Here is a 14,504-nt window from a genome sequence, read left to right as displayed (position 1 = left end):
TCAACCCATGCAGCCAAGTATGTTTGTCAGTAGAAAATTCATGTCAACACTGATTTATGTATAGAGACAGAATCAGATTCCATCTAAAAGAAACATTTGGTTTAATAAAGCCAAGACAATAGATTATATATTTTATGTAACTGAAATTTACAATCAGAAACACTTACTTTTGCTTATAAACAATTTGCTTAGGAAAAAATTTATAGTTTAACATTTGTAGATTTTTAATAACATTTTAGTGGTTGCATATAATATCACATATTATAGAACAATTTAAATTTTCTATAAAGTTGCATGTATGGACAATGTTTCTGAAACATTATCAAGCTGAGTTTTCAGTGGATAAGGGACCGGCATAGATAGAAACATTCCTTTCTTATGGGAGTCAGAGTCTAGTAAAGGCGGATACCTACCACTGTACTACGATAATATTGGCATCACTTCTAGTGTCACACTGTGCTCAACAAACTCATGAGAAAAACCCTCTGTCTGGGAAAAGGATGGCCACTCCTTTCTCCCTCCGCAGCAGATGCAGCAGGCATCCTTTCCTACTGAGAGGATTCATTGAAGATGAGGGTGCATAGAGTCCTAGTCACTAAGCCCAGCATTTGTTTGAACCCTCTGTGAGCTCTTAGGACTGTGATGGAACCCCCCAAGGAGAGAAATTCTGTGTGAATAACAGGTGGTGTCCAGGGATACAGACAGGAGATTACATTTCCCAAGTCGCCTTATGGATGGGGGTGGGGCAGAGTTTCAGATGTGTTCGTTACAATCTCATTTTATATAATTATTTTCTTATTTGGCTTTAAAATTCTTACAAAATTTATTAAGACTTCAACTACTAAAATGATTCAGAGTTTCTTATGCCTGTGATATATGAAACACGTAGTTCAGAAGCCTTGCCATCCACATAATTCACTGAAAAAGCATTCCAAAGGGGATCTGAAATGAAGTCCCGGTATTGCAATGTTAAATCACCAAAAATTTCCCTTGGGCGTTTCATGGGGAAGGTCATGCCTAAACAAAAGCATGTTTTGACTGCTCCCTGGGTACCAATTTTTGGTTGTGGATACATCTTGGAGAACAGTTGTTAAAAATCAAACATCTGTTTTTACCAGGATGTAGTCTGACCATTTTTCCCTCGCAGTTCGAAGGGCTGCCTGTCGCAGTTTCATGACATGGGCAAACCGGGAGCTTGGCCAGTGCTTTGGTCCGATTTCATCAGGGTAAGACCTAGAAGAAGAACTGACAGTCATTGAGTGTCTGCACGGATGTAGTCCAGCCATCAGTGTTTGTATGTGTTGACTCATTCCTCCATCACTCTAGGGACCAGAAGGCTAGTATTATCATCATTTCTGTATCATAGATAAGTAAACTGGAACAATGAGAAAATAAACAATCGATAGTCATTATATGAAAAACATCAGTGGGTCTTCTCTTTCTCTTTGTCCTCCTTCTCCTCCTCCTTATCGCCTCAGCCTTCTAATTATAAAGTTATGATCACTGCTGTGCCTGACTTTTCTTTAGTGGTATTTAAGTGCCTTATGCAGTAATCTTTCTGTTTTCTCAATTTCAAAGATGATAATACTGGTGTAGAGTGGTTAATGTTACAGTAAGTGGTACCATCAGAATTCATATGAGGCAGTTACTACCCAAAGCTTGTATTATTAGATACTTAATATGTCTTATCAAATAAAGGTGGAAATACAGGGTAAAGGAAATCAAAGGTTTATCTTATTCTTTGAAATCTCAGGAAATGATTCAATGAAGTTTAATTGATCTGTCTTATATGAGCTGATGGAACAGACACATAATGTTCTAGGAATTTCTGTTGACATTCATTAGAAGGCTATACCAAGACTCTTAAATAGCCATAAAGGCAAAGATTCAGTGAATGCCATCTGAAAGCTCTCAGCTGAGATGGTTATGGATGTTGTCACTCCAGCTGGCCAGCATTTCAAGTTCTTGGAAGTGTGTGGGCAGTGTGTTTACCTTAATGATTAAAAAGTCACAAACACTAAGACTGTTGCTACACAAATAATGTTATATAATTAATAAACTATATACAGCCCAGGAATTCTCTGGGATGTCTTCCTCAATTACTGTTCCAGTGGAAATTAGTGAAATTTCTGTTTTTCCAAATATATTGCCAAAAATAATGCCTTATGAAGTATTTTGTTTTATATTGACCTTGGCATATACTCAATGAAGTAAAAATCTGGCTACAAAGAACATATCTGGGAAGCAAAATAGGGACATACTTTTTTAAAGTTAGGCTGTGTAATTTTTTAAAGTTAGGCTAAATTCCATCACAAGAAATACCAAAGTACTGTTTAAAATCTTTTATAGTGTTCAAACTTGTTTGACAAATTTGCTTACTATATAGACCATAGACTTGGATTATAGATATTATATATACACATATGTATTCAATATGTGTTTGTATATGTATAAAATAGAGTTTATAAGAATACATTTGTTCTGCAATAACATTTGTTATTATTACTATACACATCTGGCTTTCAATAAATGGCTTTTCCTGTGCAGAAACTCAGACTACTTCCTCACTCAACTTCAATAAATCCTAAAGTTGAAATCATAGTGGCCTTGGGGACATTTACAATTTTATGTTTTAGATACATTTTTTTATTCTATTCACTCATTTGTTCATCCAGCAAGTTTTGATTTGATTGCTGCTAAAAATACAGCAACGAGGGAAAATACAAAGTTTTTGCATATTGCACCCCCTGACAAAAGCTCACAGTTAATTTGTAAAAAGCTTAAATAAATTGTGGTTAATTTAAAGGTAGCTCAATGTATTATATCAAAAGGATAACATAGAAAATAAGCAATTCAAGTCTGGAGAGATGGCTCAGTGGTTAAAAGCACTGGCTGCTCTTCCAGAGGTCCTGAGTTCAATTCCTAGCAACCACATTGGTGGCCTGCAACCATCTCTAGTGATGGGCTCTGAGGCTCTCTTCTGGTACATACAAATAGAACATCATACACACACACACACACACACACACACACACACACACACACACACACATATTCTTAAATAAAAAAGAAGAAAATAAGAAATCTAAGTAAAAGTAAGATCTACACACTTGACAAAACCCCTGCTTCCTCTAGTGTCTGTGACAGGATCAGAGCTGGCTGTGAAGAGAGAAAAAGCATTTCCAGCACCTGCCTCAGTAGGAGCTGGGGGTTGGAAATAAACTTGATATTCTGGATAAAGCATATTTTCTTTGCAGAAGAACAGGAAATACGGGAATCTTGGATACATGTATCGGGTATTTGAACTTTGTTCTGTATGGACTTGAGATCCATTTGAATCTTTGTAATAAAGAAATGAAGTTATTTCACCCATATCTCAGGAAGATTTCTTTGGCCATATGCCACTGTAATAGTTGATCCTAATGACCAACTTGATTGGGTTGGGAGGCACCCAGGGGATTAGTAAAGTACACTTGGAGGTGTGTCTGTGTGTGCATTCCCAGCGATGGGTGGCATTTGGAGACACAAGTGTCAGGGAAGATCCACCTTAAATGTGGGCAGCATTGTGACAGATGAAAGGCTCGTGGGGATCAAAGGTCAGAAAGGGAGGAAGCCAGAGAGTACAGGAAGGTTCTACTGTTCCTAAGCAAGAGCTGTACTCCTATCACCATGGAATTAATTAATTCAGCCTTTGGATCCTTCAACCTTTCAATGGAGACGCAAACCAGTTACTTTCCAGCTGTTCCCAGGCCTTCAGCTGGGGCTGCTAGTCCATTTTTTCTTGTCCTAACACTTCCAACTTTATGGATTGAGAAGACCCTGGTTTCTCTGGCTGTCAAGCATGCAGACAGACAAACATTGTTGGATAATCTAGACTCCACCCTGTAAACCTGTCTAAAAAAAATCACCACATACATAACATTCTCTGTATATACTATGACATTTTCCCTATTAGTGTTCCTTTTCAAGAGAATAGAGATTAATATAAATATGTGGGATGATTTGGAGATGGAAGTGACTAAGAAATTGCTATGTTAAGACTGAAATGACCTGTATGTTCAGCATTGAGCTTTGACTAAATAATCATGATATATATGACAGATACCATGCAGTTCAAAGTGAGTAAGTGCCTCAATGACAGATATGCAATAGTCTTCAAGACATAACTTTAAAAAGTAAGGTCTGTATGGAAGATATACAAATGTCCACCATGATTTCTTAAAAATAAAACAGTTCACACTAAAAAAAGCAATAAATAAAACAATGTTTAAAATATATACCATCATCATAATTTATAAGCTGTTGAAAACCTTAGCTTGGCTGGCAGCCCAGGAGTAAAGAGGCAGAAGGGGTGGTGAAGGTCTGTTAATAGAGGAATAGGCCAAGTTTGTAACTCAGATGCAGAAAGGATGGCCATGAAAGTCCACATGCCCTCAGGATCGGAAGCCCAGATGGCTGGAAAGCCAGTGCTGGAGGAGGATGGGTTTACGCAGCTTTCTCCTGTTACTCACTCTGGCTCATCCATAGGCCTCCACTCCACATAGTGATATTGTCTCTGGACATTTCTCAACCACTCCCTGAGTATTTCCGTTGTATTATCCACATTGTGATCAGTGGCTGCCCTGAATGAGAAAAAGCATAATATGATTCAGTTACATCATTTAAAAAAACAAACAAACAAACAAACAAACAAAAAAAAAAAAAAAAAAAAAAAAAAGGGAGGAAAATTCCAAAGACCCCAGATTCACTAAAAGGAGAATGATGAGTTCTGGGAGGTGAAGTAGACTAACTGTGTATAAAGTAATTCTCATGGACCACACTAGACAGGAAGTCTGAGTGAGAGGTGCTGCTTGTCATCTTCATGTTGTTAGAGCACAAAGCAGGACTCGCAAAATGGATTAACCCAGAGAGTAATATTGCTAAAATGGAAGCTCTGCTCTCTAATGTTACTAACACCCTTGTCTAAGAAAAACGTGAGTTCCATTTTCATTTCAGATCACAGCAAAATATTTAGTCAGGACTGCCTTAGTCATTTGTGTGAAGATGAAATCACAATATTTCCCAATGTAAAACTCAAAATCTAAGGTAGCTTTACCTATTTGGGACTAGCTTTCTCATCACTTACACAAAATAGAGTATCTGTAAAATCCTTCAAATAATATATGCAAACGTATTTCTGTTCTAATTAGAAAGTTGCACTAACATATACACTTAAGTTGGGGCTGGGGGAGGCTTACAGGGTCCAGAAAGATGGCTCAGCTATTACCAGCACTTGCTGCACAATGATGAGGACCAGAGTTCAGATCCCAGCAACCACATAGCAAGCCAAGCATCCCACAGGCATCTGTAACTCTGGCTCCAAAGGTTAGGGTATCATCTTCCAGCCTCCATTCGGGCACAGATGCAAGCACACATGTGTTCACACACTCAGACAGACAGACAAACACATATACATGAATCCTTTTTTGTAAGTCAGCCTACATAGCTTCTAAAACCAAAACTATTTTCAAGTTATATTACAAAATATAACCCAGTTCCATGCTATAGATGAGGTTTGCAGCTTATCTGCATATGTTCAGGATTAAATAAAAGTAAAAGAGGAAAGAAGGTAGGACCTGGGAGAGACAGAGGGACAAAGACTGAAAAGAGGTACTGAGAAAAAGTCATGGGCAGACAGACACATCTGAAATCCTTAAAAGGCAGCAAATGGCTAGGACTTATTGGCAGTTCAGCTGCCCCTCCACTGAGGGAGACTCTAAGCCTGTCAGCAGCTGGCCCCTGGGGACACAGCCCTGACAGGAGCAAGGGGAAGAGTACTTACTTCTGCCATGTATGGCAATGTGGTTTTGCTAAGCCTGCTCCCCACTGGATTTCTTGTTATTCTCTTTGGGAATTTTGTTCCAAACGTAATATGAAAAAGATCTTTAAGACACAGAATATTCAGGAATATAGAAGAACAAAAGCAGTTCCTAGATAAAACACAGCCAATAGGGGATACGTTTCTGTAAAATATGAAATAATTAAAAGCATGGGACTTTAAGTCATAGGTATGGGGAAAGGGACGATGGAAGCATGCAACTGATACTGGAACAAATTTTTTAAAATAGATACTTGAACAAATTAAAAACTAGCTTTACTGGTTTATTTTGTGCAAGGCAAGTGTAATGCAGGTTCAGTATCAACAAGTTTTCCAGAAGTTTCTTACAGTTTCATAATTAGAGAAAAGGAACATCAAAATTTTACTCTTTGAGAAAAAGAATTAACTACCTTGGTCCAGAAATTCTTTTAATTCTGCAGAAGTCTAACCATGCTTCGCAATGTAAGTTTAAGAATATTCTGAGTTCTTTCTTGATAAACCCCCATTATTAAAACTGGAATACTGTTACAATGAGGTTAATCAAGTGATCAACTTAAAAGATCACAAAAGCAAGTACATATAATTCAAGGACAGAGGCATAAAGGAAAGCTCACCATGTCAATAAAAAATCAATTTGAAAAAGGTGAGATTATGGAGTTAAACAAAAGTTTAACTAATACTATTTATTAGAAGTTTAATTAATGCTACCATTAGAATAAGTCACAAAGATCTATATTATAAAGCCAATTGGCTTTATAATAGTTCTAACTGTGTCATGGGATTTCCATGTTAGAAGCAAAAGAAAGTGCATATATTCGATAGTGAAGGTAAAATCCACTGCGAAGCTCCACCACTTCAGAATGGATATATTCTAAATGACTAAAAGTTCATTGAGCTACACAGACTTTGGGTCTAGTTATCTTAGTGTGTGAGGTTTTCTTTTTTGCAAGTTTTTTTTTTTTTTTTTAACAATGAACTTCATAAAATAGATATTTGGATTAAAAGCAGCCTTAAAACCTCACCCCAAAGCTACAAGTATCAATGCTCAACCGTGGGGTACTTTCAAGTGTCTTCTCACAAGTAATTAGAAGTAGCTCCTTTCTTTGTGAGGTCTAGAAAGGATAGCCACCCTCACCCCGCCTGGGCATTGTGTTGCCTGGAGAGGAAGAAGTGCTGTGTGAATGGAGTAGAGTGCCATACCAGGAACACTTAGGACAAAGACCGGATTAGAGGAGGCAACAAACAACCAAGAGGAGGTAGGAATTGTTTCTGAATAGGGGTATGGAAGCGCTTGTGTTCCTACCAAGAACTGTAGCCACAGTCAGATCTACTTTGACCAAGAGCCAATGGCCTGCCACTGCCCTGTGTAACAGGGAGCCACAAGGAGCATTAGGACATGAAGACACTGTCTAATGAAATGTAAAATGTATACAGCCATTTCTGGATCAGAATTAGATTTACAGCACACCATTCTTCACTCACAATATTGTAAGTAAGAATAAATTGAAGCAATACCCCTCTACAGCAATATTAGCCCAGAGTTACTAGAATCTGTTATTTTTAATTTTTAAAGTACTGTAGAAAATTTACTCATTTTTCTTGGTTATTGTTTTGTCATACAGTACATTCTCTTTGTCCTCCCTGCATACGGAAGCATTTCTTAGTCCCTTTTAAAGAACTTGGCATTAAAGGAAATAAATCTTTCTAGTCTACAGATGAAACAATACCCATATCTACCTAAATATCCACTGCTGTTGTGGAAAAATGCTTGTGTGTACTCTGCAGAGATACCCATGTGCAATTAAAAACAGAAGTGTAGCATTAAAGCATCCTCCCCAGAAACGTTCTCCTCAGTTCATTGGTGGTGGGTAGAGCACTCTTTGTTCTCAGGCTTCAGCAGAAAAGAACAACTTCCCAGCTGCAGCTGAGGGAGAACCTTTCCTGCTGACCTTTGATGTGAAGGGTCCATCTCCCCAGCAGTGAGTCCCAGAGGAAGAAGAATGGTGCTGGACCACCCAGCCCACAGAGGAAGCCTTTCATCTCCCACCAAGACCCCTCTAGTCCCTTGGTACTAGCCAAATACACCCAAGCAGACAGGTCTATGTACTGCTTCTCAGTTTCTTTATTAATAAGTGCGTCTGTGTTTCACAATAAGAGCTCAGGGCTATTCAGAGAGGGCTGGGGCAGGAGAAAGGTACCAAAGGCCCAAAGGGGTTCCTGGAGGAAACATGAGGCTTCTGTTAACCATTTTATTTTCACAGTCCTGCAGAATAATGTACCAGCAAGGGGCACATTCTGCCACAAGACTCCATAAGGAACTGAGCACGAAGATATCTGTCCAACTGTGGTGTTTTCCATCAAGCCAGTGAGCACAGCACAGTAGATGCATGATTCCCTTTAGGAGAAGCTGAGGTACTCTGGTTTTTTCTCTCAACTTGAGAGTTCCATCAAGTCCTCGTAGAAAGTGAGAACTGCCTTGATGCTGTTATCCTGTTCTCTATAAGACTAGGAAGGGCACCCAGAGGAGTAATGGAGCATCCTTCAGAGACTGTGAAGAAAACTGAGGATGTGGATTGAGATGCAGCTCAACAGTAGAATACTTCCATAGCATATACAAGGCTCTGGACCCAACACCCAGTGTCGGGGAAATAAAAACACACCAAGCAAGCACCAACACAAACCCACCATGATGCAACAGATAGCAGGACACCTGGACATGTGTCCCACAAATAATCTGTGGCCACTAAACCAGATACTGTCAGCAAAAACACAAACATGCTACCATGATCTAAATGCTCCCCTAGAATTCAAACTTCAGGAGATGGAACTTAGGGTCGATGTGACAGCGTAAGAGGATGGGCCTTTAGGAGGCTACTCAGTCTCACTTGTCATGAGGGTGGGCTGGCCTTAGAAGGAAAGTGAGCTCTATGGTCTCCTCTTGCAATTTTGGGGTGCAGAACAAGCTCTGCCGTCTATGAGGCAGAGGTGGAGCCTTCATCAGAAACCATCTCTGTCAGCAACCTGATCTTATACTTGCCCGGATCCAAAACTAAGTCTTTTTGCTTACAGATGACGTAATCTAAGATGCTTTGTTACAGCAGCTCAAATTAAGACACATGGGCTTGCAGGAAAACCAGGTTCTTGGTCATTTATGATTGTTCCCCCTACCACCACCCCCAATCTCTATGCCTTAGGATAGAGCATATGGAAGCTCAGACCTTGAGCTCTATTCATTTCTTTCCTTCTATTGTTATTATTATTATTATTTTATTTTTTGAAGAGCAGGGTCTTGGATTTCTATTGCTGTAGAAAATACTAAAAGAAGCTTGGGGAGGAAAGGGTTTATTCCGGCTTGTAACACTCAGGTCACAAGTCATCACTGAGGGAAGGCAAGACAGGAACCCGGAGGTAGGCAGCAATTGAATCAGGAGTATTGGAGGAACACTGCTTACTGACTTGCTTCCCATCACTTGCTCTACCTGCTTTCTTACACAACTTAGGACCAAGGGTGACAGTACCCCAACAGGCTAGACTCTCCCACATAAATCGTTTATCAAGAAAATGCCCTACACACTTGCCTATAGGAAATCGGATGGAGGCATTGTCTCAATTGAGGTTACTCTTTCTAGATAACTCCAGCTGTGTCAAGATGACAAAAATCCAATCAGGATAGTCTGGTGGCAACAATTATTTCTCTTTGCCTCTGAGGAGCACCGAGACCCCCAGCACCTCTCAAGGTATCCCTTTTCCATGTTAGGGGAGCCATGGCCTTGGAATGGCTTCACTGCTCATGGTTAGGCCCTGTCTGTCCATCGGTGCCTCTTTGCTTATTTTTTCAGTGTTCAAGTATTTTAATTTTATAATTTGTTTTTGCCTATGGTATTTAAATATAATTTTATAAAGCGATAATTATAAGAATAAGTGAATGAACACCATGAATAAAGATATAATTTGTTACTTAAAACAGAACAAAAAAAGGAGAGAGAAAACTATTCAGGACCAACATTTCCATATACTGTTAAAATTACACAGCTACCAATTTGATCTAGATAATTATAAACTGAGTTAATTGTAATACCCAGGGAAACCATGAAGAGAACAACTGAAGACCATGCACTGAAAGCAATGACTATAGACAAAGCCATTTCATGCAAAGGAATGCCACCATGGAGACCTGAGTAATTAAAGAAGACATCATCATAGGAAATAGAGAGGATTACCTGCTTCCACACTGAGACAGCAGGCTCACAAAAACAGCACCCACATGGCTCTGAGGGACACCCTCAGAGCTTCTAACCCTGTTCATTTGTCCCCCGGTCATGTTTCTCGTTCTTGTTTTCCCAACCTTTCTCACCTCTAGCTTTGAAAGTCAAGAAAGGTTCAAGGACCTGGACATCCAAAGCAGTACCCAGAACAAAAGCAGGAACTCACTGGAATTCTGACCAATAGCACATGTAGGTTGTCCTAGCTGCGGAAGTTCCTGGACTGATGGACACATTTCCACTGGGGGTGGAAGAGGGCACATGGGCCACTGAAGATGCCTGTCTGTAGGCTGAAAGGGCTTCACTGACTGCAGGGCTGGGGGCAGAACACAGATTTACCTGGTGATGGCAAGGCTGGAGGCAGAACTGAGAGTTACTGCTGATAGTCAAAAGCAGCAGCAGAACTAACCCTGACATCTTTCCTCGTGCCATAAAAATCAGTTCTTACTCCTAAATTCGGCTCTTAAATGACAGCCAGCTTGAAATAATTAGAAGTGACTCACTTACTTTAACCACAAGTCCTTCTGAGGCTGTGAGGGGTAAAGTCACATTGGTAAGCAGGGTGTCGCTGGAACTGTATTGAAGCTAGACCGGACTCCTCAGCTATGGAGGGCATGCACTCTCGATCACTCCCACATGCACTGGGCATTGGGTAAAGTCTAGGCCCTGGCAATGCATAGCAATAGACTGCAGCGAGTGTGAGAACAATGCCATCTCTAAATAGATGCTGCCTGAGAATCTGAAAAGTACATTCTTCAGAGGCCTGCTGGATGCTGTTAGTTAGCCAGGGCCTGAACTATTCCCACCATGAGCAGTAACTGGCAAAAAGTGAATTTTCCAGTTTGAGATTTCAAACCTTCATGTGCCCTCTTAAGTGCCCCCCCCCCCCAGTAGTGAAGACTCATTGGTAGAGAAGATGAAAATTCCACCTGAAATAAAACCCCCCTTTTGGAAATAACTAATGAAATTAATAGTCAGTAAACGTCACCCATAAAGGACCCTGTCTGCATTCTGATCCCAGCAAGATCCCAATCCCCAGCTGCAGACTTCCCAGAGGGAGGGGCATGCTTAGCCTCAGTAAAATATGCCCATTGTTTCTTGCTTCTCGGTTACCCAGTAGTGTTTCAAATGTCTAGAACCCATCTTGATGGGTGGAAACTATATCTTAATTATGGATTATAGACAAAGACATGATTAAAGATATAAATACAGATTAGGAACCCAGGGAGTTATCCCAAAAAAAGCCTTTTTCTAGATCCGGTTAAACTAGGAAATGAGAGAGATTAATTTCTCATGAAACTCTTCTTGCCAATAAAATAGATACCTGTGCTCTAACCACTGAGCTCAGTGCACCCCTTCATTCCAGAAACCACCACAGATATAGCACAGAAGCCTGGGCAAGCACTACACAAAACAAGCAATCTGTGTGGGAGGAGCTAACCAATGTTTGATTTTACTTCAGGCTCACTCTGTGAAATGCTTCTTAGGTGACCAAGAACCGGGGACTACATAGCCTAGGGACCTAAGGTAAAACCATATACTACTGTTCTACTAAAGGAACACAGCAAAAGACAATCCCTGGTGACATTCTGCTGTACTCATAGACCAGGGCCTTACTTAGCCATCATCAGAGAAGCTTCCACCTGCAGCAGATGGGATCAAATACAGAGAGACCCACATCCAGACAATATGTAAAGGGGGAGAGACCTTGGAACACTCAGCAGTAACCACAGTGTCTCCATCATATCCCTCTCCTTGGGGTTCAGGGAACCCTGTGAACAAGGAGGAAGAAAGAGTGTAAGACAAGGAGGATGGAGGACAAAGCCTTCTAAACACAACAGGACCAACACACATATGAACTCACAGAGACTGTGGCAGTATGCACAGGTTATCTCTAACTATGACCCCTCACAAATGGAAATTTAGTTTTCTGCAAGGGAGTCTTACTAAGGAAACAAACCACTCCTAAGGGCAGGCCACATGCCCAGCAGTAGATGGACAATAGAAAATGAACTCAGTGGCATCTTTGGAGGTTCCTTGTCTCATGTCATTTCAGGGATTTTCCTTTATTTCTTCTTTCTTATCTCCCCCACCGCCCCCCATACAGATCCTTTGCACGTATATTTCAATTTTGTGTTTCTATGGGATTCCCAAGTGTGCAAATGAAGGGATCTCTGCATCAATGTCTGGTTCTTGTGCCCTTTCTTGGGCTCTTTTCCATCTGTCTGTTTTCCATCTTTCTGTCTTTCTTCCTTCTGTTTGTTTTTGTTTTATATTATATTATAATCTCATCAGATGTCTTCTAATAAGAGACAGAAACGGGGTGAGAGGGGAGGTAGGGAGGAACTGGGAGGAGTAGAGTGAGGGGAAGTATAATTCATGTATATCATATGAAAAAAATCTATTTCAATAAAAGGATAAATCCCATGCAACCTGCTAAATATCATGAATTTTGCTCCCAGAGAAAAAAATAATTCTGCTGAGAAAATTTGCCTATAAATTCATAAGCCTAGTATTATTACAATGAAACAGAGGTTAGCTGAATGAAGTGTCAATGGGTGTTTCTGGATGCTTTGTGAAGGATCATTCTCTGTATATTGAGGACTTAACCTGGGTGCCGTCTATCACTCTGGCCCTACAATGAACTAAGTTATGCATTACTTCAATTTTGTCCACTTTGGAGGCCTTCTGAGCTCCAGCCCAGCTTCCCCACCACACTGTCCCAACAGCAGCAAGTGGATGCAGACGAGACACCTGCCAGATTGGAAGACACACTGCATTATGTAAGGGACATTAGTCTACACAACCAAAATGATCCCCTTAGTATGAGAGCATGAAACTTTCCCAACAGAAAACAAGAAAAATGGGCAGCTGCATCTGTTCACTACAAGCTGAGCTTGGGTTAATTCACCACAATTTCCCTTTGAGTCAAAACCTTAGAATTCTATGAAAATATCAAGTGCATTATCTGAGACAGGACCAATCTGTTTTGCATTTGTATGAGTGCCTCTTTTTCCCTTTCTTACTCTCTTTTGTTCCTTGTTTACTCATCTCCACCCATTATCACCCACTCATGGTTTCCCTTTTCCCCTTCTTGGTTCTGATATTTTTTCTTTGAGTACCTCTGAAGTCAGCAATGAAGCATGTTCCTCCCTCTGAGGCATTCATTCATTGGTCCTAAAGAAATGTTTCAGTGGATCCAGCTTGTCTCTTGGAGTCTGACACCACCCCCTCTCATGTTAGTCAGTTCAGCCTGGCTTAGAAGCCTGGATCTGTCATTAAACTTACCCTGCATTCTTTGGATTTCCTTTTCTGTTATCAGACCAGACTATCCCAGTCCCTATCAGAGTTTATAGTACAAAGTTGCCAAGTGTGGATTGGATGAGTGAATGAATGAGAAATCTCTACGGGTTTTTCCCATGTAAGCCCCATACCTTCAAAAGTTGGGTACAAATAGGAATGACCCATGAATGAGAGGAGGTCTCTTATTGAGCGACACCCGCAGGTTCCGTCTGACTGTAGCCATGAGGGATTTTGTTCAGAAAAGCTAGGTTGTCCAATTGTTCAAAGAAAGCCGGCTATGCAGGTTTTAGAGATAAAAGTCTTCTTTCTTTCTTTCTTTCTTTCTTTCTTTCTTTCTTTCTTTCTTCCTTCCTTCCTTCCTTTCTTTCTTTCTTTTTTCTTTCTTTCTTTCTACCTATGAGAACTCTCAGGCTGAAATGCCATGAAAATATTCCAGCCTGGCAGAGCCTTTCAGGAAACCATGAACCCAATACAAAGACGACATTATTTCAGCTCTTGGTAGTCAAGGCCCATCCATCTACTGCTCGGGACACATAGTTTAGTAATTATTTCAAATATTCCTAGGAGGGTAGAAAAAAATTACTTCTCCATTTGCATCCACACAGAAAGCCTCTTCAGTGCAAATGGAAAGTTACACACAGGTGGAATGCTCTTGCTTTCTTCTCTTGCTGATATAAAATACTCTGGTGAAAAGCAAAGGTCCAGATCATAGCCAATCACTGATATTAGTGTGGGCAGGAGCTCAGGCAGGAATGGAAGTAGAAACCACGAAGACCACTGTTTGCTGGCTCACTCTCAGGGTCATCCTTAGCTAGATGTCTTCCAGGACTATCCACCGAGGGAATGTTCTGTGTCCAGAGGCTGGCCCTCCATCAATTAACAATCAAGACAACCTACCCCCCCCCACACACACACACAACAGACATGCCTACAGGCCCAAGCTAAGCTAGGCAATTTCTCAAATGAAAGATTTCCTATCAAGCTGTGTCAGAATTGACCATTAAAGCTCCTAGGACATAGAACATGGTCCAAATAATTCTGCCAAGCAGTTGATGGGAAGAGGGTGTTAATGTGGATCAGAT

At 40.5% G+C, this 14,504-nt stretch overlaps 1 protein-coding gene across 1 annotated transcript in view; it reads right to left on the bottom strand.

Annotated features, from left to right (window-relative positions):
* Colgalt2 (collagen beta(1-O)galactosyltransferase 2) overlaps positions 1–14,504 on the bottom strand; it is a 103,826-nt gene that overhangs the window by 34,356 nt on the left and 54,966 nt on the right. Inside the window, exons 2-3 of the mRNA XM_051185988.1 lie at positions 4,512–4,622; positions 1,116–1,233 (exon numbers count right to left, since the gene is read on the bottom strand). Of these exons, the coding sequence (XP_051041945.1) occupies positions 1,116–1,233; positions 4,512–4,622 (229 nt within the window). The remainder of the gene's footprint in view (positions 1–1,115; positions 1,234–4,511; positions 4,623–14,504) is intronic.

Source organism: Phodopus roborovskii, unplaced genomic scaffold (assembly GCF_943737965.1).
Source record: "Phodopus roborovskii unplaced genomic scaffold, PHOROB, whole genome shotgun sequence".
NCBI lineage: Eukaryota > Metazoa > Chordata > Mammalia > Rodentia > Cricetidae > Phodopus > Phodopus roborovskii.
This window is presented reverse-complemented; position numbering and strand designations above follow the sequence as displayed.